Consider the following 25,358-nt stretch of genomic DNA (forward strand, 5'->3'; position numbering starts at 1 on the left):
CTGTCTATCTAAATATATTTTAAAATAAAACAAATAGAAAGATAAAATGATATATTTTAACTTTATTAAAAGGATAAAATAATTATAAAGAAAAAAAATACACACGGACACAAAACGGAGTGTTTCATTTGATTTTTGGGAAGTGTGGTAAGAGAGAAGGAAGACAGTGGACAGATGTCAAATCCTGAAGAGCATATTAAAGGATCTCCACTCATCTATCCATTCATCAACCCACTGAATGCTGCCTTGGCTTTTCAACCCTCAATCCGATTGTCATGTTTTATGATGGCATGCTGTGTACCTGTGCCTATACGTTTTTTTTATTTGTTTTTAGTTTGTTACTTGCACTTGCAGTGGTTCTGAGCGCAGTTCAATCACTTTCCAGGGACAATGGGGATGTAATAATAATAGTAATAATAATAATAAATTATTCACTTTTTAATTTTATAAATGAGTAATATTGTTCTCTGCAAACACATAAATCAATTAGTACAATTTTATTTTAACTTATTTCATTAATCTTTAAACTTAACTAATAATTTCAAGTTAAATTATTAAAAATATCATTAGATTAAAATTTAGTAGAAAAACTTTTGTTTCTCATGATCATTTTATTGGATTCAAATTAGATGCCTAATATAATATCTAAATACCACGACGATGTTATAAAAATAATAATAATTCAGTTCTTTTGGGATAGGTTTATAAAATTAAAAAAATTGAACATAAATAAATGTATCATGAAAAAAAAAGGTAAAAAAAAATATCTCTTCTCCTGTCATGGATGCATTAGTTTTAGTCCAAGTTTGGTTTATTCTATTTTAAATAAATAATTAATTTTAAAAAATTTTAAGAGATTTTAAATAAAAATATTTAAGAAAAAGTATTTCTAGACATATTTTTTATATCATATATCCGATATTTGCACATTTAATCTAGTATTCTAATATTATCAAAATTTTTGTAAGAGAGTCTTCTATCATATGTCAGTGATGTCACTTTCTTAATTAATTTTAAAAAAAATATTTGATATGTATAAATTAAATGAGTTTTTTTTTAATAATTTAACTTAGACGTGGATGAAGAGACAACTAAGTACGTTTTTTTGAGAAAAAAAATTGAAAAATAAACTATAAAATATATAAAGTATTTAAAAACAAAATTCTAAAAACTATGTTTAAATGATTATTTAGATGATGAGATTGATCTTTAAATAAAAGTGTTAAATAAATTAGTTTATTAGTTGTTAAATTAGCTTCACAAATATAACATATGATTACATGAAAAAAGTTTTACATATGAAATGAAGTATATAATAGAACAGACATTCAAAGAAAATCAATCTTGATTTTTTTATAATAAAATTTATCATTTCTAAGCAATCAAATTTCAAGTTTTAATATGACAAGTGGAGACACTAAAAAATTATTTTCAATCCAACACAAAGAATATATTTATTATCATCAAAAGAAGTAAATTATGTTAGTTATTTACCATTACAATATCATATAATACTACCACAATTTATATGGTTCATCTTACAATTATCATTGACATTAATTTTGTATTACTTAAAAGATGGTGAATCTCATGATATCCTTCAAAAAGAGGTAGATTTAAGGGTTAATTTGTTTAAAATTAGTAGAAAATTATTCTTCTTAAATATATTAATAAAATTTAAAATATGATAAATACTTCATTTCTCCCACTATATTATTCTTCCAATGTAAAAGCTACTAAAAAATAAATAAATAAAAAATACAATCTCTATATCAAGTTAAAATAGCAATTTAATTAAGTTTGAACATATGTTTATTCAATAATATTTTATGAGTTACCAAATTATTTCTTGTAATAATAATACAATGAAGATAATTAAGAAAAATCTATAATTTATATCTTAGTCATTAAATAAAAACATAGTATGTCAAAGTTTATTATTCGATATTTTGGAAGTAAACTTCGACGGAATCCTAATTATTACTCTTTCATTAAAATTAATATTTTATTTTAATTAAAATTACAAGTTTAATAACCAATACTAAGATAACTATTATTACGATAACATGTTATATTTATTTGATAACAATGTTAAATCCTAATAATATTTATAGTATTATTTTTTTTTTTACAAAATTAAGATGTGTCTTTTAACTTTAAAGTAAGTTTTGATTTTATCTTTTAAGTTTTTTAATTTATTTTAACAATCTAACTTGTAAAAATATTTTAAATATATTTTTTTCATTAAAAATATTAAATTCATTAAAAAAAATTGTTATTTTTTGGCACGTATATTATACAAGTACTATTTATCGTCTTCTTTAGATGTTTGATCAACGTCTAATCTATCTCTCATATAAAGCTACAAAACCTTCTCAACTTCTCACAAAAACTATATATATTTCTTCTTATTTCCCATTATTCTTCCACTCTCGTTACCACCTATTGTCATTGCATGCATGAGCTTGAGGAACTATTTCTTAATAACAAAAATTCAAATGCAATAAGTTACCAAATGATATCAATTAGTTGGTGTTTGCTATTTCACCCAACAGAAAAATAATATAAAAAACCGGCAAATTGAGAGGATAAAGACTACTCAAGCTATCCATATGAATTATTATAGTAAAACAATGTTATGGTATCATTATTACCACGTGGTCCACTGTTAATTTAGCTATAGTTTTCTTTTAACTTTTCTCTTAATATTTTTTTAATAAAACTCGGGAAACTATGCTAATAACAAATTGGGGCACTTAAGCATCATCAATTAGAAGGGAGATATAGTCATGGTAAGGGTGTCGGAGAGGTTGTGATAGTGAATAGTAAAAAAGGTATGTTCAGATTGTCAATTTGATGAGGGCAGTCATAGAAATGTTAGAAAATAGAGGTTTTAGATGTTCTTCTAAGGCTACGATCGATGTCTAATGGAGTGGTTATGGTTGTGAAAAGGATAAAAAGAAAAAGAAGACGAAAGAGAGAGGAAGAATAAGAAGTGGAGGAAACATAAATAGAAAATATATGAGAAAGACGATGAACACTACCTGCATAATACATGCGGTAGAAAATGATAATTTTTTTAATAAAATTAATATTTTTAACAGAAAATAGCTTATTTGAAATATTTTTACAAATTAAAAGATTAAAATGAACTAAAATAAATTAAAAAATGAAATTAAAACTTACCTTAAAATTAGAGAATAAAAACATTATATGCCTATTTTTTTAATTCTTGTAAATTTTATTTTTTTAATTACAAAATAAAAAATTATTTTATTTTAAAGAAATTTAGGTATATCCCAATCAATCATTTTAAAAAGTCAACATATCAAATTAAGTGTTGTAAACAGTTTAATTGTCTAAATTATTTTTAGAAAATCAATTTCAATTGATTTTAAACGCCATATAGAAATGTCATATGATTAGAAAAAGATGAATGTTAGCGAGCACATTTTTTAGCATAATTATTTAATATACTTCTACCTAATTATTGGTTAAAATATATTAAAAAATATAAAAGAAAAATATTAATTTAAAAATGACAAAAAATGAGAATTAAATATTTTTGTAGCTTTCAATAAATGTTAGTTAATAAATAAAAACATGTTAAAAAGAGTGTGTTGATGTTAGCATTTTTCTTAAAACAATTTATATAATCTCACATTTGTGCCTAACATTTTGAAACAAACCTGTGCTTGAGTATTTTTAACATGTTTTTTGTTTGCTATTTCAATAGAAGTGCTTAAGGCTAAGATTACAAATGATCAAAATATAAATAAAAAAAGTTTTGATAAAGAAAATTTAACGACTAAATCCTCATTTTGGTTCCTAAGAAAGTTTGTGTCTTGCATTTTAGTCCCTAAAAAATTTAAAATATTACGTTAGTCTCTGATTTTCATCTCTGTTGTGCATTTAAATCCATAAACCTAGACGTCATTAACAGACAGTAATAGAATACTGATATGTCACCTAAGTGACACGTATCATTGCTTACATGGTAAAAACGACATCGTATGTGGTATAATATATGTTTTCATTTTATTTTAGTCCTTAAAATTATAACTAGTTGGGCATTTTAGTCCCTAAGATTATCACCAACATGTATTTTAATCTTTGAGATTGTTACCGACAAACATTTTAGTCCCTAAGAGAGAGAAAGAGAAGAAAGGTGGTGGATATTCTATGAAAAAAGAATTTGGTGGAAGAGATGATAGAAAGGTTCATGTGGAGCGGCATTTGCAAGATGGTTGGTGACTTTGTAAGAAGGGGAAGGAAAGAGGGATTAGAGTTCTTGCACTCGTCAAATGATAGAAAAGTCATGTTGAAACCTTTGTCGTTGTTCTAACCCATTATAAACTGCATCATCATCATCAAAACCAGTCATTACTGTTCAGAACCCAATGCATCATCTTTAAGTCACACCCATGTAATAGATTGTCCTCATACCAATAATAGCTTCATCACTTATAACTTAAGATTTTGTGCTCAAGTGAAGCCCTGGATATGAATGCATGCATATATACAAAGGAAAACTATAAAGAAAAAGAGTGTGTAATCACATTCGTACAAGAAGAAGTTAAAGAGAATGTGAAGGAAAAATATGAAGATGAAAGTAAAACAAACCCAGAAAGCAACGAGTGACAATCTTAGGGACTAAAATACTTGTCATTGACAATCTTAGAGACTAAAATGTCCGTTGGTGACAATCTTAGGGACTAAAATGTCTGACGAGTTATAATCTCAAGGACTAAAATGAAACGAAAACATATATTATACCACATATGACATCGTTTTGTCATGTAATCAAAAACGGAAGTGACACGTTAACGTCTTTTCACTGTGTAAGCAATGACATGTGTCACTTAATGTGACATATCAGTATTTCGTTACTGTCTATTAACGACGTATGATTCTAGGGATTTAAATACTCGAAGGAGATGAAAGTCAGGGACTAACGTGATATTTTTAATTTTTAGAGACTAAAATGCAAGACGCAAACTCTATCGGGGACTAAAATGAATTTAGTGATAATTTAACTATAGAAGTTTTTAAATATTAAGTTGTTAAGCTTGTTCAGTTTTTATGATAAGATTTTTATGAACAACCCAATTTTAATTTTTATGTGGGGACTATAATTTTATTAGTCTTGTAACTCAATATATACTTGTTAATAATGGATCAATATATTTTTTATATTACTGTTAGAATTAAGTTCAACTGCAAAATTATTAGTAATTATAGACTTTTAAATTAAGTATTTACTTATTATTTGAGTTGAAACTAAATACTAATTCATTATATTAGTTTCATTTCAATTTTATGAATTTTAAGAATGAAGAAAAATTTATTGAAAAAGTAAAATATATGTGAAAGTAAACTAAAAGATAAAAAACAAGCAACAATTGAAAAAATGTAAAGATGGATGAAAAATTTTTACTAATTAAATATTTTTTTTGTATTTTAAAAATGAAATGATTTTAGATTACTCTCATGATATTCAAGTTGTCTTAGTATACTGTCATGATGTTTATTATTGAATTTTTTTAATTTTCTATAAATTAATTTCTGAATTCACCAATCTCTTTTATAAATTTAACAAATAGTTACTTGTTAAGAAGTCTCTATAAACTCAAATAAGTCTAATTTAGAATTTTGGATAAATTTCTTTCAACCCTAAAAAAAAGTATGTGTTCTCCTTTACTTCTGTTTTAAACCTTTCAACGTGTTCTAAAGAATAAGCCCTTTGACAATTGCTTTCATTCTTTTTTTAATTCAAACAAATGCTTTTATTTTATTGACTTTTCAACCCTAATATCATGGCATCAATTTGGTGCTATAGCATTGCAAAGTTAGAAAGGTAATTTTTGCACTAAAAACCATTGGCATAACATAGTGATTTGAATGAGGTTAGAATTGAAGAACTTCGAATGGATGTAATGACATAGAAATAGGGTGTGAAAGCATGCATTACACATAAAATGAGAAACCCTTCTTCCAAACATGCTAAAATATCGATCATCCTTGAGTATCAAAGCATCAACCTTAATGTTTATTTCCTTTCTCTTGACATTTAATTTCCTAATAATCAAACATCAATATATAACACAATAAATTCACGACACTTACATCCTAACTACAAATCATCAACAATAGTAAAGAAGTAAAAAAATGAAAAGTTTAAGGGCATCACACCAAACCCACAAAATATCTAACAAAAAATATTTTTTAAGACATAAAAATGTCACTTTTTAACCCTTTTTTCAACGATCACTTTCAAACTTTGTTATGATATAAGAATTAACCAAAATTTTCATATTAATAATTGTTGAGTGTATAGTAATTCTTCCTTGATTAGTTTACATAACATGTGCTTCAACTTCTTCCTTTGAGCATCATGAAGTTAGGTTGGGAGCCTAAACTAGGTGAAAGTCATCTTGATGCAATGTTGAGGAGAGAAATTTTTATTGCACTATATGTTTTGACTTTGGACATGATCAAACATAGGATGAAGTGACCAAATATTTTTAGGCATTATTAGAAGACAAAAATATACCACATGGGGTGTGTTTGACAAAATTTAAAAATAAAACTTGAAAGTTAAAAATTTAATTAATATATATATATATAACTCGAAGTGGATCTAAGAAAAAATTAAAAGACTGAAAGGAAAGTAGGCAAGAGCAGGAGTACTAAATGAAATGCAAAAATGTAAATGCAAAAATATAAGTGTAGAAATTTAAAACATAAGAAACTAGAATGGCGGTAGAACCAACACAGAACCAGTGAAAGAAGGAGAGGAGAAAGCTAGATGACGATAGTCCGAATAGAACTAGCTAAAAGGGAGAAGAGAGAAAATATATAGAAAAATAAAGATTTTATTAAAACTTGGAGAAAAAGGCGTACAAAGATGGTATCTCAAGACAATTCTCTCTAGTTTATCTCTCTAGAATTGCTAAATGAAAGGGTGTCTCACAACATAGTCGATGACTCCTTTTATAGAAATTAAAAATACTATTTTTACAGCTTCAATTTATTACAGGAACTATTTGCTACAGTACTTATTACAATTCTTGAATGTTTATACTAAAACAATCATTCTCATTATGGTAAAAGTCTTCAGATTCATTTTTGGATGAAGTTTCTGCCTCATCTTGCTTCTGAAGTAAAAGAAGAACATATTTTAGATTATCCTTTAATTTTTCTTTAGAATCGTAGCTTGTTAGGAAAGCAGCAATTCTTAACTTCTGATTGAGAAATCTGGAGGATTAAGACCGAAGAAGTTATTAACTGTTAAAGGCCTTGCATTAAATTGATTTTACTATTTAACAAAAGAATATCTCTGTAAAATAGGTAGAGTCTCTTAATTCTCTATTTTGCTATACCGATATTTTCAAGAGAAAATCCAGGCTAAAGTAAAAGAAGAGAAATATTTAAGATCCGCTAGAATTCTTGATTCTCGCAAATACCTATTCTTGAAGTGATTGTATCCCTCTTTAACTAGAGAAGGGAGGATTTCTTCAATTGGTCCAAAGAAATCCCACCATTGTAGGAACCAATTTGGAAACTCATAATGCTTGCCAAAATCTTGAGTCTTCTTAAAATAGATCAACCAAGAATGTCGATTGAGTTTATTTTGAAATCAGAAAACTCTTGTCTAAGCATTAATATAGTCCCAATAATTGTAACCTACTTGGTCAAAAGGTTGAAAAAAAATTATATGAATTTAAATTTTTTCTAAAGTTTTTTGGAGTAAGGATTTTGAGAATTTGTATTGTAGAATGGGTGATAATGGATGAATCTTTTTTATCTTTATAATACTTAATAGAGACAGAATCTGAATACATTAAGATAAATTCATAAAACTGTCTGATTTTGTTCAAGGCATAGGGTCTGAAATAGAAACCAAAAGGAAAAGTTATTGATATAGCCTTATAAGGATTTTTGTCCCAGAATTCAAGCTCCATCTGTATAACTGAAGAAAATTTTTCTTTAGCCACGTAATGGTTTATTTTTTGAGATATTTGTTTTTTTTTTGGGAGGCTGATAGCTTTGTTATTTCTCCTAGAAGACTAACTATTTTTTAGGAATGGCTAAAGGATTGGATTATGTTGTTTAGACTTGCTAAATCAATTTTCATTTTATCTTTAGAGGCAATGTCTGCCCATGATTTTTTGGATAAACTATTCAAGCTTCCTTGTTGGAGAGCTAAGAGTGTATTAACAGGTAAAGCATAATCGGCTTTAGTCTATTTGGCAATTTTGGTTTAGGAAGAAGTATCAGCCTTGTTGGATGATTCTTTTTTGGAGATCCAAGTTGTTGAGTAAATGACTCAACTATCTAGATAGCTTTTTGGGTGGATGACCTAGCCGGAGAGGATGTCTCCGAAGAGTTTAAATTGAAATCTGTCGAGACAGATTTGGATTTTGATTTATTAAAAGTTAGAGCAAGTCTGACTCTTCCTCTGTAAGAAGTTCCTCCCCTGGAAGGGGTTGTTGCCTTTCTAGGCATTTCACTTATCCTATAAAAATTCACTAATAAGGTAGTCAAGAAAGGAATTGGAAGTGTTTTTGAAATATTCAATTTCAAAATAAAAACACTTAAAATTGCTTATCATATTGTACTGATTTGTTTAGAGGCAAGATTTTTAACATCTTTTTGTAAAATTTCTTTGGTAGATTTGCAATCTACTCTTATAAGAAATTTTTTATTTAATAAATCAGATTGAAATTTTGAAACACATAAAATGTTTGCCAAAACTTCTTTTTTGATAGTAGAATAATTTTGTTATGCAGGATTCCAATGTTTTGATATGTATCAATGATATGTTCATGGGATTCGACTTTGTTTAAGAATGTCACCATAACCTATGTCAGAAGCATCAATTTTGACTATATTGAAAGCTTGAGGGATAGGGAGATAGAGATATTTTATCTCCCTAACTTTGGTTTTAATTTCTTTGACAACATTGTTGTGAACATCAATCCACAAAGGAGTATTCTTTGTAAGCTTGTCATGTAGAGGCTTAATGATGTTATTGAGATGAAGAATAAATTCACCTATATAATTGCCTAAAAACTTTTGTAATTAAGTTTTATCAAGGATTATGTCAGAAAATTTGTTAGCAAATTCAATGGATTTGCTAATCAAAATAATAGTTCCTTGATGAATATTATGACCAAAGAATCTAACATTGGTTTAAAAAAGATTAATCTTGGACTCTGACACTGCAAGACCATTCTGTTTAACAATATTAATAAAAATATTTATATGTTTAAAATGTTGATTAATGGATTGAGAAAAAATCAGAACATCATCTATGTAAACAATGACAAATTTAGAATAAGGATTGAAAATGTCATTCATGATTTTTTGAAATTCAGAAGGTACATTTTTTAGACTAAAGGGCATTACATTTCATTCGTATTGCTCAAAAGGAACTGTAAAGGCAGTCTTATACCTATCAGTTTCATCGACCTGGATTTCCCAGAATCCAGACTTCATGTTGAACTTGGAAAAGATCTTAGCATAGTTGAGTCTGTTAAGAAGATCTTTCTTATTAAGAATAGGATACCTAATCCATTAAGGAGCTTTATTGAGAGGCTTGTAATTGATTAGTAGCCTAAGAGTACCTCTTTCTAGTTCTGCCTATTTATTAACATAAAATGCAGAGTATGACTAACGACTCTTACTCTTTCTAATGAGTTTTTTGTCTAAGAGATCTTTGATCTCTTTCTGACAATATTGAAGGAGTTCTCCATTCATCTGAATGGGTCTCGCCTTATTATGAATTTGACTTTCTTTAAAGTCTTTCTCATAAGGAAGGCTAACTATATGTTTCTTCCTATTCCAAAATGCATGAGGAAGGTTAGAACATATAGAGGATTGAATATGCTCTGTAAGAAATTAAATTCTTTTCTGAAGTGATGGATTCTTCAGTTGTTTATCAATATTAGCAAAAAAAACTTCTTCTTTTAGAAAATTAATTTGATTGATTTTATTTTGAATAAAAATGATATTTCTAGTAAAAAGTTTGCTAGAAAATTTGAATGTTATCTGCTTACCTAAGTGGTAAGTTGAAATTCCTTATTTTGAAATATGAAGCGGAAAAAGAGCTTTTATAAAAGGTGTTCCCAAAATTATTTCATTTTTTAAATTCTTGATGAGTAAAAAGTTTGTTTCTACTTTAAAACCTTAATTTTTAATAATAGTTTTAAATAATTTGTAATTAATCTTAAGCTTTGAACCATTCACAGTGCCGAGTTTTTTAGAAGTTTTTTCAACATATTTAGTAAGAATTAATCCTTCTAAAATACAATTTGAATCAGCACCTATATCAAAAAGTGTCAAAGTATCAAGAATAAAGTCATCAATGATGATTCTGATATTTATATAAAATTTTTGAATTTTGACCTTATTGATCAAATTCATGAAAATTTATTCTAGGTTTCCAGAATCATCTTTCTCAGAATCATTTTTCTAAGAAAGTTGTTCTTTCAAAATTTCAAAATCATCATCATTATCTTAAAGTTGTGAAAGAATAACTTGATGAATTTGTTGTTATTCTTTGATCTCACAAATCTCTTTATTGAGATTATAAATCTCAAATTGAAGATCCTGAATAGTGGTTAGTTTTGTGAATGAATTATTTTCTAATTTTTTGAAAATACTTGTTACATCAAACCTGTTTGTAATAAAAAGTTCTTTTGATTTTTGTTTTGTTTCTAAAACATCTCTGAGTTTATTAAAAAAAATTTCTTTTTCTGAGAATCAAGAATAGAATTGATTGCTCCAAAAAGAAGATATTATTCTTTAGTTAAAACATTGATTTTTAGAGTTTCATTACTATCAGAAGAAAAAATTTGGTCATCCTGTTGGATTTGGTTGATATCCTCGCTAGAATCTTTAGCAGAATCTTTTTCAGAGGATTCAATGAGGAGGTTATCAATCTGATCTTCTATAGAAGGATCTAGGTTAAGATTACTGATTTTTTTCTTGAGCCTACAGTATTTACCGAGATGACCGAGTTTTCCACAGTTGTAACAGGTTATTCCTGTCCTAGGTTTTCTAGGAACATTTTTGGGGATAACATCTTTCCCAATTTTCTTAGAAGATTTTCTATTATACTTTCTTTTGTAAGGTTTCTTCTTAGCTTCTACTTCCTTCATAGGATAATATTTTTTCTTTTTGGTTGGGCAAGTAGGAAGACCAAATTATTCATAGAAAGATCTTAAATCTTTTTTTGTTCTGGGCTCTTTCTTTGGCTAATTACCTTTGAATTTTGTTTCCTTGACAGATTTTTAAAACTATTTTTGTAATGACAGCATTAAGTTGTCCATAACTGAGACTATCATAAAGGATTTCTCCATTGGCAAAATGACTTCAGAGTTTATTTCTAACTAAATCTCCAAAAGATTTGGAAAGACCAGCTAAGTATTTTTCTTTCCAAAAAGATTGTTGGTTGTCTTCTCTAGTATAAACCCTAGACAAAAAGGTATCTTTATACCATCTAAAATCATCTAAGGTTCTATATTTAAGACTGGATAATAATTCAGCAGACCTATCACGCTATAAAGATGGGTCTCATAGGAAATATTGTGCTATAGTATACAGAATAAACAACATCAAGGAGTTGTTCATCATTATCAATAATGGCTTGTCTCTTAGTATTAGTCTTAATAGTAGAGAGTATTCTCTCTTTATGTTTATCAGTGAGATAATTATCCCACCATTCTTTGAGTTGGCCAGAAAAACCAACAACAAAAATATTAACAATTGTATCATCGGAGCACTCATGAGAAGTTAGGTAGGCAGTGGCTACTATAGGCATGTGGTGCATAGTAGTAATTATATTATACTCTAATTTATTATCTATGTTTCATTCATAGATGTTATTGACATTAAAACTTTAGAAACTATGCTCATTGTTTTCTTCTAAAACGAGATCAGGAGCAGTAGTTTTGTTGTAATAAAGCTTAGAAAGGGATTTTCAATTTTTGTTGTTAGTAAAAATCGGATTGACTTCTAAATTAGAAACAAAATTTGTTTCAGGAGGTGATTATGAATTAGTTTTGTTGATGGCAGTGACAGTTTTGGATAGGGATCTAGTTTTAGGTCTAGCACTAGACTCTTCTAAAGTTTGAGGTGTATCAGAAACGGTCGTAAGCATACTATTAATTTTACTTAATAACTCATTTTGATTACCTGATTCTTCTAAATATTTTGGCTTTTCTTTTTGTCTAAGCTCTAAGTTTTCTATTTTCCTTTGGCACTAATCTTAAAATGTTTGAAAAGCGATTTTTCTAGTTGAATCTGGGAAGAAGATGTTTCTTCCTCCTTTTGTTTTACAGTTGAAACTTTTTCTCCTAAAACTTGAAGATATTTATTGGTATAATTAACCTGTTCCATGAGGCAAGATTTTTGGTTTTGAATAGCGTTGTCATTACTAGATTGCCACTATTGTCTTTCAATTTTGGCAATAGGTATTGGGTTGTAGGAGGCAATACACTCTGAACTATTTGTCCATCTTTGATCTGCTAGGAGATAATGTTAATATAAGAATTATTAATAATATCAATTTGCCAAAGATAATCTAGATTGTTCTTGCATGAAACCAATCAAAGAATGGAATGCTTTGTTCAACTTTTTTGAGAGATTTATAAAATTCCTCTTAGATATCATATCTATTTTTAACTTTGTAATTATGAAAAAATCACTCTTTCTGATATTTCTAATCCTCAGAATAGAAATCTTCCCTAAAGGTTTCCTTATCAATAATAAACTTACGAGATAATATCATAAGACTCATTAAGGGAGGAATAAGTTGGAGATTGGATACTTTGATTTTCTTCTTCCTTTTCAAAGTTTTGGTAAACTGTTCTAGGAATACTAAAAGAAGTATCTAAACCTTGTAGGTTTATTTGAGAAGGAATATGAGATACAGATCTGAGTATTTCAGATCTAAAAGTTTGAGATCTGGAAGAGAATGATCTCCTCACAGATACAAAATCAAATTGCCTACTTAAGGCTTCATTTCTAGAGGAAAAGAAGTTTCTTCTATTGAAAGTTATTTCTATTTTTTTAGAATTGTCTTAAAGAATTTCTTGAGTATGAGGAGCAGGTCTAGGAACGAAAGGTGTAGCCTTGTCCATCACCCATTTCTCTACGAGAGTAACCTCATCCCACTTGATGACTCTAAGAAAAGAGACATTAGCCTTTGTCATATCCATGATAAACAAAGTAGGTTCATCTTTCTGAGGTTTGAGAAAGACTCTAGATGCATAAGAGTTCATGACTTTATATTGAATCCTGTATATTGAGGCTGCGGGAGTAGATCCATCTTTCATGTCTAAACCATGAAAGCGAATGTTAAGAAACAAAGAGTCTATAATAGGAGTCTATAATATTTCTATCCATAAGACTCACTGTCTTGTTGAGATAACAGTTGAAATAGATCAGACCTTGACCAAGGCTAGTTTCTACTATTCCTATTAGGGAATCTTCAAACTTATTGTGTCTTAAATCTCTAAGACATATTAGGATTGATGCATCTATACCTATATCTATTAAAGGTTTGATGGCAACTTGAACACATCCTATGTGGAAGTATTTATATTTTCTTTGGTGTTTATTGACAGAGTGTTTTGACAGGAGATGAAATTCTTCTCCTATATCTTGTCCTAGGGGAATGTTGTTTTCAATAGTCTTGATAATGTAATCATAATTGTTTCTTTTAGTTTGTTCTTCATGAACATATAATGTATCCTAAGAAATTTCTGAAATAGTCCAATCATCCATACTTTGGTTGATCTCTTCAAAGCGAACTTCTTCGTCAAAGAGATTATGTTTTGATCTAATTTTAGGAGATTGTTTCTCCTGATCATGAAGTAATATAATTTTTTAAGGGAGAGGAGGAAGATGAGCTAGAGCGAAGAGAGATGCGAGAAAAGGAACGAAGAAGTCTAAATCATAAAATAAATCTCTGGTTCATCACCCTCATTTGATTTTATAAAAATATATCTGCTAGATCATTTATAACTTTTTCTTCTAGATCTGGTTATTTGTGGACTTTTTTTTTACAGAAAAAGAAACATCTTTACTATAGCCACTAGCCTTTTATGTTCTTCATTTTCTTTTGAATACAGCATTGTTGAATCAGCCTTATTGTCCTATAACCATACAAGTTTTACTGTTGTAGCCCTATTCAAAAGAACTAAGAAATGTTGTGCTTCCAGTAAAGGTATCTCATAAAAATAAAGAACTGTACAGTAAACTTAAAGTCCAGATCAAAATGAACATAGTTATAAACGATCCATAATTATATTCCTACTTCCCCATTAGTCTCCTATATCTTGTCATAGGGAAATGTTGTTTTCAACAGTCTTGATAATGTAATCAAAACTGCTTCTTTTAGTTTGTTCTTCAAGAACATATAATGTATCATGAGAAATTTCTGGAATAATCCAGTCATTCATACTTTGATTGATCTCTTCAAAACGAACTTCTTCGTCAAAAAGATTATATTTTGGTGTGATTTCAGGAAACTGTTTCTCCTATCATAGAGTAATATATTTTTTGAGAGAGAGGAGGAAGATGAGCTATAGCTAAAGCGAAGAGAAATGCAAGAAAAGGAACAAAGTCTAGACATCATAAAACAAACCTCTGGTTCATCACTCTTATTTGGTTTTATAAAAAAATATATCTGCTAGATTATTTATAATTTTTTCTTCTTGATCTAATTATTTATAGACTTTTTTTTACAATATTTTAAAGTAACATTTAATTGACAAGAAAAAAAATTTCATTAAAAGGTTCACATATATCAGTATATTAGTTTTATTCTTTTAGTTAAAACTTCTTCAATTATAAAAAAATAAAAATAAAAAATTGACAAAATATATAATACTCATTTATTCTCTTATCTTGAAACTTGAATAGATAAATTTATTTATTTTTAATCTATTTATATGAAGTTTTACAAAATTATATTTTACTGAGTTTAGTATTTTCTTTTTAAATTCAAGTGTAGTGCTACATTGTCTTATATTTCCGAAAGTTACCCTCTCACACAAAACATTTTTGAGCAGAATAAAATCAAAATAAATATTATCACAGTTTTAATAAAAATGCCACATCGTTCAATAACATAGTTATTGTCATAATTAACATCTTAATAAAGCAAATAACACATAATTAAATAATAGTCTCAAAATTTTACACCAACAACTAATTAAAATTTTTTTTGTAAAGTATTTATATAACTACGTTTATGGATTTAGTTAGATCATTAGATGTAACATCATCATTTCGTAAAGAAATTGTTTTAAAATAGTTTGAAAAGCTTTTCGCTTCGTTAATCATACTCTGCCAATTAAACAAAACAATTAAAAAAAGACTTTGTTTAAAGCCACATTTGACACACTACGAATTGAAGAAAGGTGCCGCTATCATTCATTCATCAAACCACAGAATTTGGTGAGGACTGAGGAAACTCCGAAAATTGGCCCAAAAAAGGTTGAAATCATATTTTAATCACTGCAGTAACATTTAAATTTATTTAATTAATATTAAATATAATGAAATATTTATAAATTATCATTAATATAAGTTTTAATTAGCTAACTTGATTTGTGAAAATTGTCAAAATTAAAAGAGTGTTTCTTATATTTTAATTTTTTATTACCGATAAAATAGTTTTTAAATACTTTTTAATTATTAGTTTATATCTAACTTTATATATATAACTTGCATTTTAGGGGAGCTCATAATAGAGATACTCGCCGATCCTTAAAATTTTTAGGCATAGTAGTACTCTTATGTCTTATAGTTTGATTTACACGTAATTTTTTTAAGTTACTCTAATTTTAATTATTTTATATTTAATCTCTAGAGTATATTAATTATTTATATTATTTTTTAATTCAAAATTTTATCTATTAACTGATAAAAAATAATAAAATTACAATATATCATTGATTTATATAAATTTATAAATAAAAATATAAAATAATTAAATAAAAATTGTTATATTTTATACATATTATTTTTATTTAAATATTTTTAAGTTGTATTAATTAATAATATATCATATTTTATTAATTATTAATTAAATTTTAACGTGAAAACCTTATTTTAAATAATTAAAAAATAAAAATAATCGTGAATAATTAAGAAAATTAAATTTACACATAAGTTAAGAGAACGTGAAAAAAGATTTCAAGTAATTCAAATTTTAATTTATTAAAATATTAAATTTTAATTAAAAAATTATAAGAAGGATCACCAACCCCACCGTCGTAGCGGGTATGAAAGAAGCGAAGCATAACTAACGACAAGTCAAATCACTCTATTTTGCCAGAAATCACAATCCTTGTTTCATCAACTATATTTTCTCCTTGATTTCCTCAAATTTCAGACATAAGGCGCATTTCCGGAAGCACAACCCCATTTCGTTTACCAGTGAGTCATTTCGTTTCCAAATGTTACTTTCCTCTGCTTTCTTTGTTGCTTCTTCATCAATCTTACGACAATCATGTAAATTTTGAAACTTTTCTTACTTAATAGGAACTGGGTTTTCTCAAAATTCATGCTTGCTGTATTTTGACCTATTAACATAGGAACTGAACTTATTATAGGAGGAAGATGGTGATGAGTGATGAGTACGATGATGCTTTTCTTCCCCCCCCCTCCCCTCTTTACTGTTAGTTCATGATTTTAATTTATCTGATTTGTTTTAAGATGACAGATAACTCCTGAATGGATAGATGAGTAGATAAAATTAGTTGGGTTGTTTTTCCCTTCTGTTGTTCAATTTCCAATGCCAAAACATGATGATGAAACCCAATTTTGAGAGTGGAAACCAATATGGTAATGGTGATGGAGAAACTAATTGGAATAATGGTCAGCTACTACTGCAAGACATTCAAGAAATAAGCAAAGCTCTTTATTTGAACAACACCCCTTCTAGGCCTTCTTTCTCCACAGCAGTTCATAATAGATCCAAGTCTGCTGGAAAAGCGCGTTTGTCACAACCTCAAGTTACCTTAACCCCAAGATTTCTAAAGGAAGATCTGTTTGCCAAGGACAAAAAGTTGTCTTCAGCATGGAATTGGAAGAAGCCCTTGAAAGCTTTGACCCGTATGGGTGATCACAAGTTCAAATGTTGCTTTAACCTTCATGTTCACTCAGTTGAGGGTCTCCCTTTGAGTTTGGATGGCACTAATTTATGTGTGCACTGGAAAAGGAAAAGCAGCATTTTGCAGACGCGCCCTTCAAGGGTTTTCCATGGTGCTGCAGAGTTTGAAGAGACTTTGACACATGGATGTTCTATTTATGTTGGCCGCGCCATGTCTAGTCACTCTGTCAAGTACGAGCCTAAACGTTTCTTGATTTATGCTTCTATTGTTGGGGAACCTGAGCATGACATAGGAAACCGTCAGGTTGATCTCACTAGGCTTTTACCTCTGACTTTAGCAGAGTTAGGGGGTGATAAAAGTTCAGGGACATGGAGCACAAGTTTTAGGTTGGCAGGAAAGGCTGTAGGAGCTAGCCTAAATGTTAGTTTCAGCTATCAAGTAATGAAGGGTGAGTTAATGGATGTTGGTGGTGATAATTTGAATGTTCTAAACCTTATTAACTTGAAGTCTGGCAGGCCCAGCAGCACAGGCAGTGTTGTGGATTTTGGTCCTAGCAATAGGGACATAAAGCTTAGGCAGGCTGGGAGCTTACCGTGCGAACCACATAACGGATTGGTCATTCCTTTTCATTCTGATGATGTGATTTTATCTCATGAAACATTTATGAATTCTGGCTCAAGTCTTTCTAAATCAATCAGTTTTCTGTATCAAAAACTTGATGAGGGGAACTTCCATGATTCAGCAGGGGCAGACACCGAACATTTTGGACCACTTAAATCCCATGCTGTGGTGAAATCAGAATCACCTCAAGAATCAGATCAACATGACCCTGATGACACTGAATTTACCATTATTGAACAAGTAGAAACATTGGAAGGGGATTCCTTGAAACTTGATCAGACGGGAATTCACACAGTTGATTTATCAATAGTGGAAATCATTAATGTGGATGATATTCTTAAGGATGATGACATATTTCTTGACAAGAACACAGGATGTGATTCAATCGATAACATATGCACTAGTTGTGTGAATGGAACTATAGCAGATGACAGCAAACATAAATGCAGTCGTTCATGTGTTAATATACCTTGTATCAAGGCTGTGGATATAGTTCTTGAAGCATCAGAGTTACCTGATCAAGAAGACTACCTGAGTGTTAAATCAAATTATAAAGCACATAGAATGGGAAAAAAGTCACATAGCTTGGATGATATCACAGAATCTGTTGCAAATGATTTCTTAAACATGCTGGCGATGGAGAGTGGTTCATTTGGCTCAGGTTGTGATGGTGATCCCCAGTCTCCCAGAGAACAGCTTTTAAGACAGTTTGAGAAAGAGGCTCAAGCTAACTTCACTTTTGATTTTGATGAAAATAAAGAGGAATTGAGGACAGATATACTTGGACATAGCTGTGAGGATGTTACTCTGGATTCCGATTTGTCTTTATTTATTCAAGCTGCTGAAGAGGAGCATGCAAGGGAGAATCAGTCATTAATGCTGAGAAGGAAGGCCAAAATTCTTGAAGACCTGGAGACTGACTCATTGATGCAACAGTGGGGTTTAAACGAGAGAGACTTTGAAAATTCTCTGGAAACGTGTTCTGGTGGATTTGGGAGTCCAATTGAACTATCCAATGAAGAATCATCCATGTTACCTTCAATTGGACAAGGGCTTGGTTCATTTGTTCAAATTATGGGTGGAGGCTTTTTGAGGTCCATGAGCCCTTCACTATTCAGAAATGCTAAAACTTGTGCGAGCCTAATCACTCAGGCTTCTAATCCAGTTATTCTACCTGCTAAAATGGGCAATGATATATTGGAGATACTGCTGCATATGGCATCTGCTGGAGTTGAAGAGATGCGTGATCATATCTATAAATCAATGCCTTTGCTAGATATCACTGGAAAATCCATTGAGCATATTGTGCAGGATGCAACAAACAACAAAGGGGATCCTGGAAGGTTAGCAATTGCGTTTTTGGCATTACTTGTGTTTTCTCCTATATAATGTCATGTTCATTTTTCTTTCATTTAAAGTATTTTATTCTTTCTTCTGATTTCCTTTCTGAATTTTGTTTCAGGCAGGGGTCATGGCAGCATGATTTGTTTGAATTTCCATGTGATAATTTAACAAACGAAGACATGGACTTGGACAGTGTGTCTCTTGAAGCTGTAGCTCCTATGACTGTTAATAAGATTGAATCTCTTTTTATAGAAGGGTTGCGAATACAGTCTGGCATGTTCTATGAGGAGGCACCCTCATACATCCGTGCCCATCACACGAAGATACCTGCTGTTGGAGTCAGAAGAGACAACTTGAGAGGGTTTGCCCCATCAGAAAGAGTAGCTAAACTGCAGGTAGAAGATGGTGTAGAAGTTGGCAATGATGACGATGGATTGATGGGTCTATCAATAACATTGGATCAGTGGTTGAGATTGGATTCTAGCATTATTGATGGAGAGCAGAATTCAGAGAAAATTTTGAATATCCTTAAAGCACACCATTCTAAAATCAGAGAACTAGATGATCAAGGGTTGAAAAATGGCATGGACCAGTTAAGCACACATGGAATAAACCATGAACTCATGGGAAACTTCCTAACAGTGGCTTTTATGATCCAGCTTAGAGATCCTCTACGAAATTTTGAACCAGTTGGTGTTCCAATGTTGGTTTTAACTCAGGTGGAAAGAGTTCACATCCTTGCAGGTGTCCTTACCAAAGCCCCTCAGTTTAGATTTAAAATCAGCCAGATTCATCTGGCAGGTGTCCTTACCAAAGCCAGAAACAAGCAACTTTGGGGTACTGCAGCTCAGCAACAGTCTGGATTCCGTTGGTTGCTTGCCAGTGGAATGGCTAGTACTTTTTACCAAGAAGTTGCTGAATGAGGATATCCTGTGGAGCATTTCCTATGTTAATAATAACACCAAGACTAATGGCAAAGAGCTGCCAGCTGAAAATGTACACATTCGGAACCCTGATATCATCTTCCCAAATTGAACCATCAGATCACTTTTGACATGCAATTTTAGCAATTTTGGAAATTTCTCCTTGTAGATAGTTGTTCTATCATTTTATCTCGGAAGTTACACGAGTCAAGTATATCTATTCTATCTATTTATTTATATATCTACGAATCAGTCAATACACACACAAAGAGAGAGAGAGAATATTTTCTGGCCATGTTGGAAATGATCCTTTTCTCTTTTCAACTACTTTTGAAAAGATGTATACTGAAATGTAAAAGTCTAGAGTGAAAATATCTAGTATGGTTGTATACTTAGTGTGGCTGTATATTTTTTTTTATTTAATATACAAATGCTAACGTTGCTTGAAATTAATAAAATGTAGCTGACAACGTCTTTTCAATTTTCAATTTTCATGGCCATTGGCCTACTTCTTAACAAATCATGAATGTACAATTACCATTGCCAGCTGAGTTAGAGGCATAAACAAGACTAAGAGGGTATTAAGGTGACTTCAAAATCACTTATAAGTGGGTAGGTAGGAGACAAGGTATTCCAGAAGCAGATTCGATGGTAGTATGATTAATCTTTTTGTTCATACTGCTTAACGTTTGCTTTCTTTGAAGTTTGAATTGAAAAGTCTACTTGACCCTTCGTGCGTGGAAACGAGTTTCTGAATCTATCCAACATGGGTCCCATCCCATTAGAGTTTCCACATTGTGTTGTTTTTTAGCTGGCTTAGTTGGGCCTGTAGCAAAGGGAATAGAACGAGGCTCATGATTTTGAGCACAATCTCTATATAAACAGTACCTTTTTTTTTGTTGGGGGGGGGGGGGGGCGGGGGGGAGGTGTAATTCTTAAAATTGCATAATGAGTAAAATGATTGGTTTTTGCCTTTAAAAAGCGATCTTATTGGGAGCTTTTTAAGGGGAAAAAAAAATTATATATAGTTACTACGGGTGTTATATTTTTTTTTAATTTTTTGAATGGTTTGATAATTTCTTAACTTCTGGTGCTTTTTTTTGTTAACAAGAAGATTTGTTTAGATGAAGGGTGGTCAGACCAGAAGATGAAAGTGAAAAAAATTAAAAATCAAAATTTTAACACTCGATTTAGATATCTATACCATACATTCTATACAAATTAAAAAACAGTTATACTACAATTGTATAGGGTGTCTAATATAAACAGTAACACCTAAACCAGGTGTTAAAATAACTTTACTCAAGAATAGTGTTATTATAAAATATAAATTCATTGCAACTCTCTATTTGTTTTCCCTCAATTTATCTATATAGGAGGAAGACAGTTGTTTTCCATTTCACCCCCTTTCCTTTTTAAAACCTCCAATTAAACACGCAGTAAACTTTCAAACTTTTCATTTTTTTTTCTTTCTCATTATGGGCAATGCTATTCTTTGGATCATGCACTCATTTTATTTATTTACTTATTTCTTTATATGTACTTATTTATGATGAGTAGAAAACTCTATTTTTGCCCCTCCTTTTTGTTCGGCAGTGTAACGTGAATATCTGCTGCTACTGAAAGATGACAGCATGAAACCACGTAATGTTGGACTTTGTATTAACGATCACGGTTGAGTCTTTCTACCGCTACACACGTCTGTTTCCACCTTCACATTGCATAATACATCTTATGTGTGATATAGTAGCATGAAGCAGGTAGAGAGTTCAATGTAACGCATCCTAATGCTCGAAGGTATGAAGTTTCATACTTAATTAAGCAGGTGCTTTTATATAGCAGATTAATTCATTATGCGTTTATTCAATAATATTTTATTGCATAAAAAGTTTACATCATAAATTAGATCATAAAACTTATCAACATATTAGCTGAAAAAGAAAATAATTTATTATGATAAGGTATATGAAGAAGTTTATTAAAATAAATTAAAAAGAACTGTAAACTATTTTTATAAGCATGCACACCCTTATAATATAAAGTTGACAGCGGTATGAGAGATTGATATATCTTATTGATTTTCCATTTTTTTTTTTATTATATCGGTGTCTATTGAATTAATATTGATGAATTGTGATTTATTGTAATTGATTGTTTCACCGACCAGAAACTTCTGTCGTATAGATATAACAGAAGCATATTTTAATATCCTCTATTTCCTTGAAGGTCAATTATACATGAGCAGTTACCGACTCTAGCATTGTTGAATCCCTTGTAACAGTTGGTAAGAGCACATGCAGTATTTAGAAAGTAACTAGAATCACCGTGGCCAACAAAATATATATACACAAGGGTCAAAACTTGTTCATATTTGACCTAGCAATAACTTGGGTGAGTGTGATTGCCTTCGTAGGTTGTTATTACATACCTTGAATCATCCCTATCTCTCTCAACTCTCTTTTTCACTGGGCATCCATCCACTGAACACCTGTAGTAATTCCTGTATCAAATACTCTTACAGATAAGCCTGTTACAAATGTGGGGGTATTTTATTCACTAAAAATAGAAATTTAAAAACTTCTATATGGCATGCATCTTTCTATTTTATCTTTGCTTTATGTAGTATTGCACCATTTACGTTCTTTGTAGTTATAAGTGTGGGGGTATTTTATGCTCATGTAAGAAAATATTTTACTCTACGTTACCTTTTTCTCATCATATAATTTGGTTTTTGTTCCTGACATATAATTAATCATTCAATTGTACTAGGAACTCATCAGAAAATGTTTTAAGGCCATATTATTTTATTATATAGTATGTATCATAGGCATATAGATACCTTGGATTGGGGCTGTTCTTCACCATTTTCTTTCCGTACTTTCTCCATTTGTACCCATCATCTAGTATTTCAACCTCTGACTGTGTTTTGAATGCAATTCTCCCTTTAACAACTTCCTTCTTCTCGTGTCCACTGCCAGCATCTCCTAAGACACAACCAATAAACTATTAGTGAAAGAGAATACATAGAAGCATGGATTCATAATGATTAAGATGTTCACATTAATTAGTATACTATTGAATTGAATCCGCGCATGTTTGGTTCAACTTATTTTGAAGAAAAAATCACTTAATTCTAGCAGCTTCCTGAGAAAACTTTTACAAAATTATAAGCTGTTATTTTTATTAAAAATAAGCTTTCTCAAACCCGCACTTCATGAAAATGGTTATAAACATCTCAAACTACAAAACAACACTTATGCTTACTGCTAGAAGATCCCTCAAAGTGGCTTCCACCTCCTCTATAGTCACCTACTTCATTGGCTTGATAAACCTGGTTGGAAGCATTCTCAGAAACAAATGACTCAATATTATCGTTTAGCCACTGGTTATCATCAAGTTTAAAATACTCAGAGAACTCAGAAGACCATAGATTAGTGAAATCATCACTGTCAGGTGAATCAGGTGGTGGTTTTGGATTTTTGTCTGTCATTTTGGTACGATAAATGTTGAACGATATATAAAGAAAGGATCACGGCGCAAGCAATATATATATACACACATTGCATAGTCACCGTGAGGCGGCTTCATAGTGACCTTCCTATGAACTACAATCATAGGAAGTTTCTAAGGTAATGAAAACTGAAAAGTAGAAATGGCACGTAGCAATTCCAGTGAAAAAGAAGGTTTAAATAAGTTAATAGCCTTTCAAAATATCTTTTTTATTTTTATTTTTATTTTTATAACTCTTTTATGTAATTTTAAAAATTTAAAAATTATATAAATTTTAATTTTTCTACTACTAAATATTAATTTATCATATTTTTGTAATTTTAAATAAATTTTAATCAATAATTAAGAGGGTGTTAAAAAGTATGTTTTTAACAATTTTTTATAAACAAAATTATGTAATTTTCTTCTTTAATAAAAAAATAAAATCCTATAATTTATTAAATATAGAGACTAAAATTGAATAAAAAATTTATAAGGAGTGAATTAGAAATGATAATATTTTTATGGATCTGTTTATGATTTAAGCGAAAAAAGAATATTTAAGAATAGTAAATGGAGGAGAAATGAGAGTGGGGCATAGCTAAGGATGACTTGGGGAAGACTTCCAAGAGAGGTGAATGTGGTGTGGATTGATCAAATAAGTGTCGTGGTTGGACCAATTAATTACCCCTTCACAACGGAAGATGCAAGTCAAAAGGGTTGCTGTTGTTTTGTGGGCTGATGCAAGTTTCTTCGAACCGCATGTGTCATTGCTTTCATATGAGATACCATAAAAATGACTTCATCGTAACTTGGTTTTTCTTTTTTCTTTTGTTCCCCGCAAGTGGAGGGTGATCTAGCTTCTAGACTTTCTCTAGTGTGCCATTCAAAAGTTAATTAATGGGGTTAAGGATTAATGAGTGCATTGCTTTAAAAACAAAAATGAAGATAGTGAAAGTGAAAGTGAAAGTTTGATTCCCCCTCCCTCATTAGATATACTCCGTTCTTACATTTATATTTGCAAGGAGACACAAAAAGAAATATTCTTATTTATTTCATATATAAAGAAATTTTAATCACAATAAATAAAATGTTTATATTAATTGAATAATCTAAAAGTCAAAGAAAGGCTGACCAATAAATAAAACATTTGCATGTAAACATTTATCAAAAAGTTCTAACAAGATGATTAAATTTACTAATTTGTAAACTTTTTCTCTATTTGAATAAATAAATAGAAACCCTAACAAGAGTATAAACGATAGAGTGAAAGTAAAAAAGAAAAAATATCACATTTTCTTCTTCATAACACATGCAACTCCTTAACAAATAAACAAATATAGAGCTTATTTGTATTTCTATGAACAAAAGGGTAATATATGGTATAGGAAGAGAGTGAAGTTAATATGTGAGCCAAGGTTGTAGAATCAGCTTTGGTTGACTCCAAGTAGCTTTAGTGCGAGTAGAAATGCTTATTGCTAGTGATCGATGATGAGAGGAGGTGATCATATACCAAATTATGGTCCCAGAAAATGGTAATAAGAATCTTTTAACACTTTCTTCGAACTTCATTCCTACCTTCCTCTGTCTTTCCTTTTGGGGGACGAAATTAATTAGTGCTTTTACTTGTGTGATTCAAATTAATCACACACTCGTTTTTTGTTATATTTACTTTTTTACTTAAGAAACATTTATAAATTTTATAACAAGTGTATATAAATAATTTATAATTCTCATAAATTATTTTAAACATTTATTTTAATTATTTTTAGCATAATTTATTAAATAAACTATTTTTAAAAAAAATATAATGTAAATATTTATACGATAAATTATTAAAAAAATACGT

General features: G+C 29.9%; 2 protein-coding genes across 5 annotated transcripts; one reads left to right on the forward strand and one right to left on the reverse strand.

Annotated features, from left to right (window-relative positions):
* Positions 1–16,297: 16,297 nt before the first annotated feature.
* LOC113846340 (protein PLASTID MOVEMENT IMPAIRED 1-RELATED 1) lies at positions 16,298–22,736 on the forward strand. 4 transcript variants are annotated; one of them, XR_003501673.1, is made up of 5 exons: positions 16,298–16,455; positions 16,735–19,096; positions 19,216–20,093; positions 21,617–21,817; positions 22,247–22,736. XR_003501673.1 is itself a non-coding variant. In XM_027474474.1 (3 exons), the coding sequence occupies exons 2-3, from the start codon at positions 16,824–16,826 to the stop codon at positions 20,018–20,020; spliced, it is 3,078 nt and encodes a 1,025-aa protein (XP_027330275.1). In that variant the 5' UTR covers positions 16,299–16,455; positions 16,742–16,823; the 3' UTR covers positions 20,021–20,534. The 4 variants fall into 4 exon arrangements, 3 of the variants coding, with proteins under 3 accessions (XP_027330275.1, XP_027330273.1, XP_027330274.1); XM_027474474.1 differs by lacking the exons at positions 21,617–21,817; positions 22,247–22,736 and having other exon boundaries at positions 16,299–16,455; positions 16,742–19,096; positions 19,216–20,534; XM_027474472.1 differs by lacking the exons at positions 21,617–21,817; positions 22,247–22,736 and having other exon boundaries at positions 16,302–16,455; positions 19,216–20,497.
* On the reverse strand, positions 22,397–23,510 carry LOC113848341 (probable WRKY transcription factor 50). The gene is made up of 3 exons (XM_027477805.1): positions 23,285–23,510; positions 22,860–23,004; positions 22,397–22,520 (listed from the first exon to the last, which is right to left on the reverse strand). Exons 1-3 carry the CDS (start codon positions 23,508–23,510, stop codon positions 22,397–22,399), a joined length of 495 nt encoding a protein of 164 aa, XP_027333606.1.
* Between the last annotated feature and the right edge of the window lie 1,848 nt (positions 23,511–25,358).

Source organism: Abrus precatorius, unplaced genomic scaffold, assembly GCF_003935025.1.
Source record: "Abrus precatorius isolate BTA unplaced genomic scaffold, Abrus_2018 Scaffold8, whole genome shotgun sequence".
Taxonomy (NCBI): Eukaryota; Viridiplantae; Streptophyta; class Magnoliopsida; order Fabales; family Fabaceae; genus Abrus; species Abrus precatorius.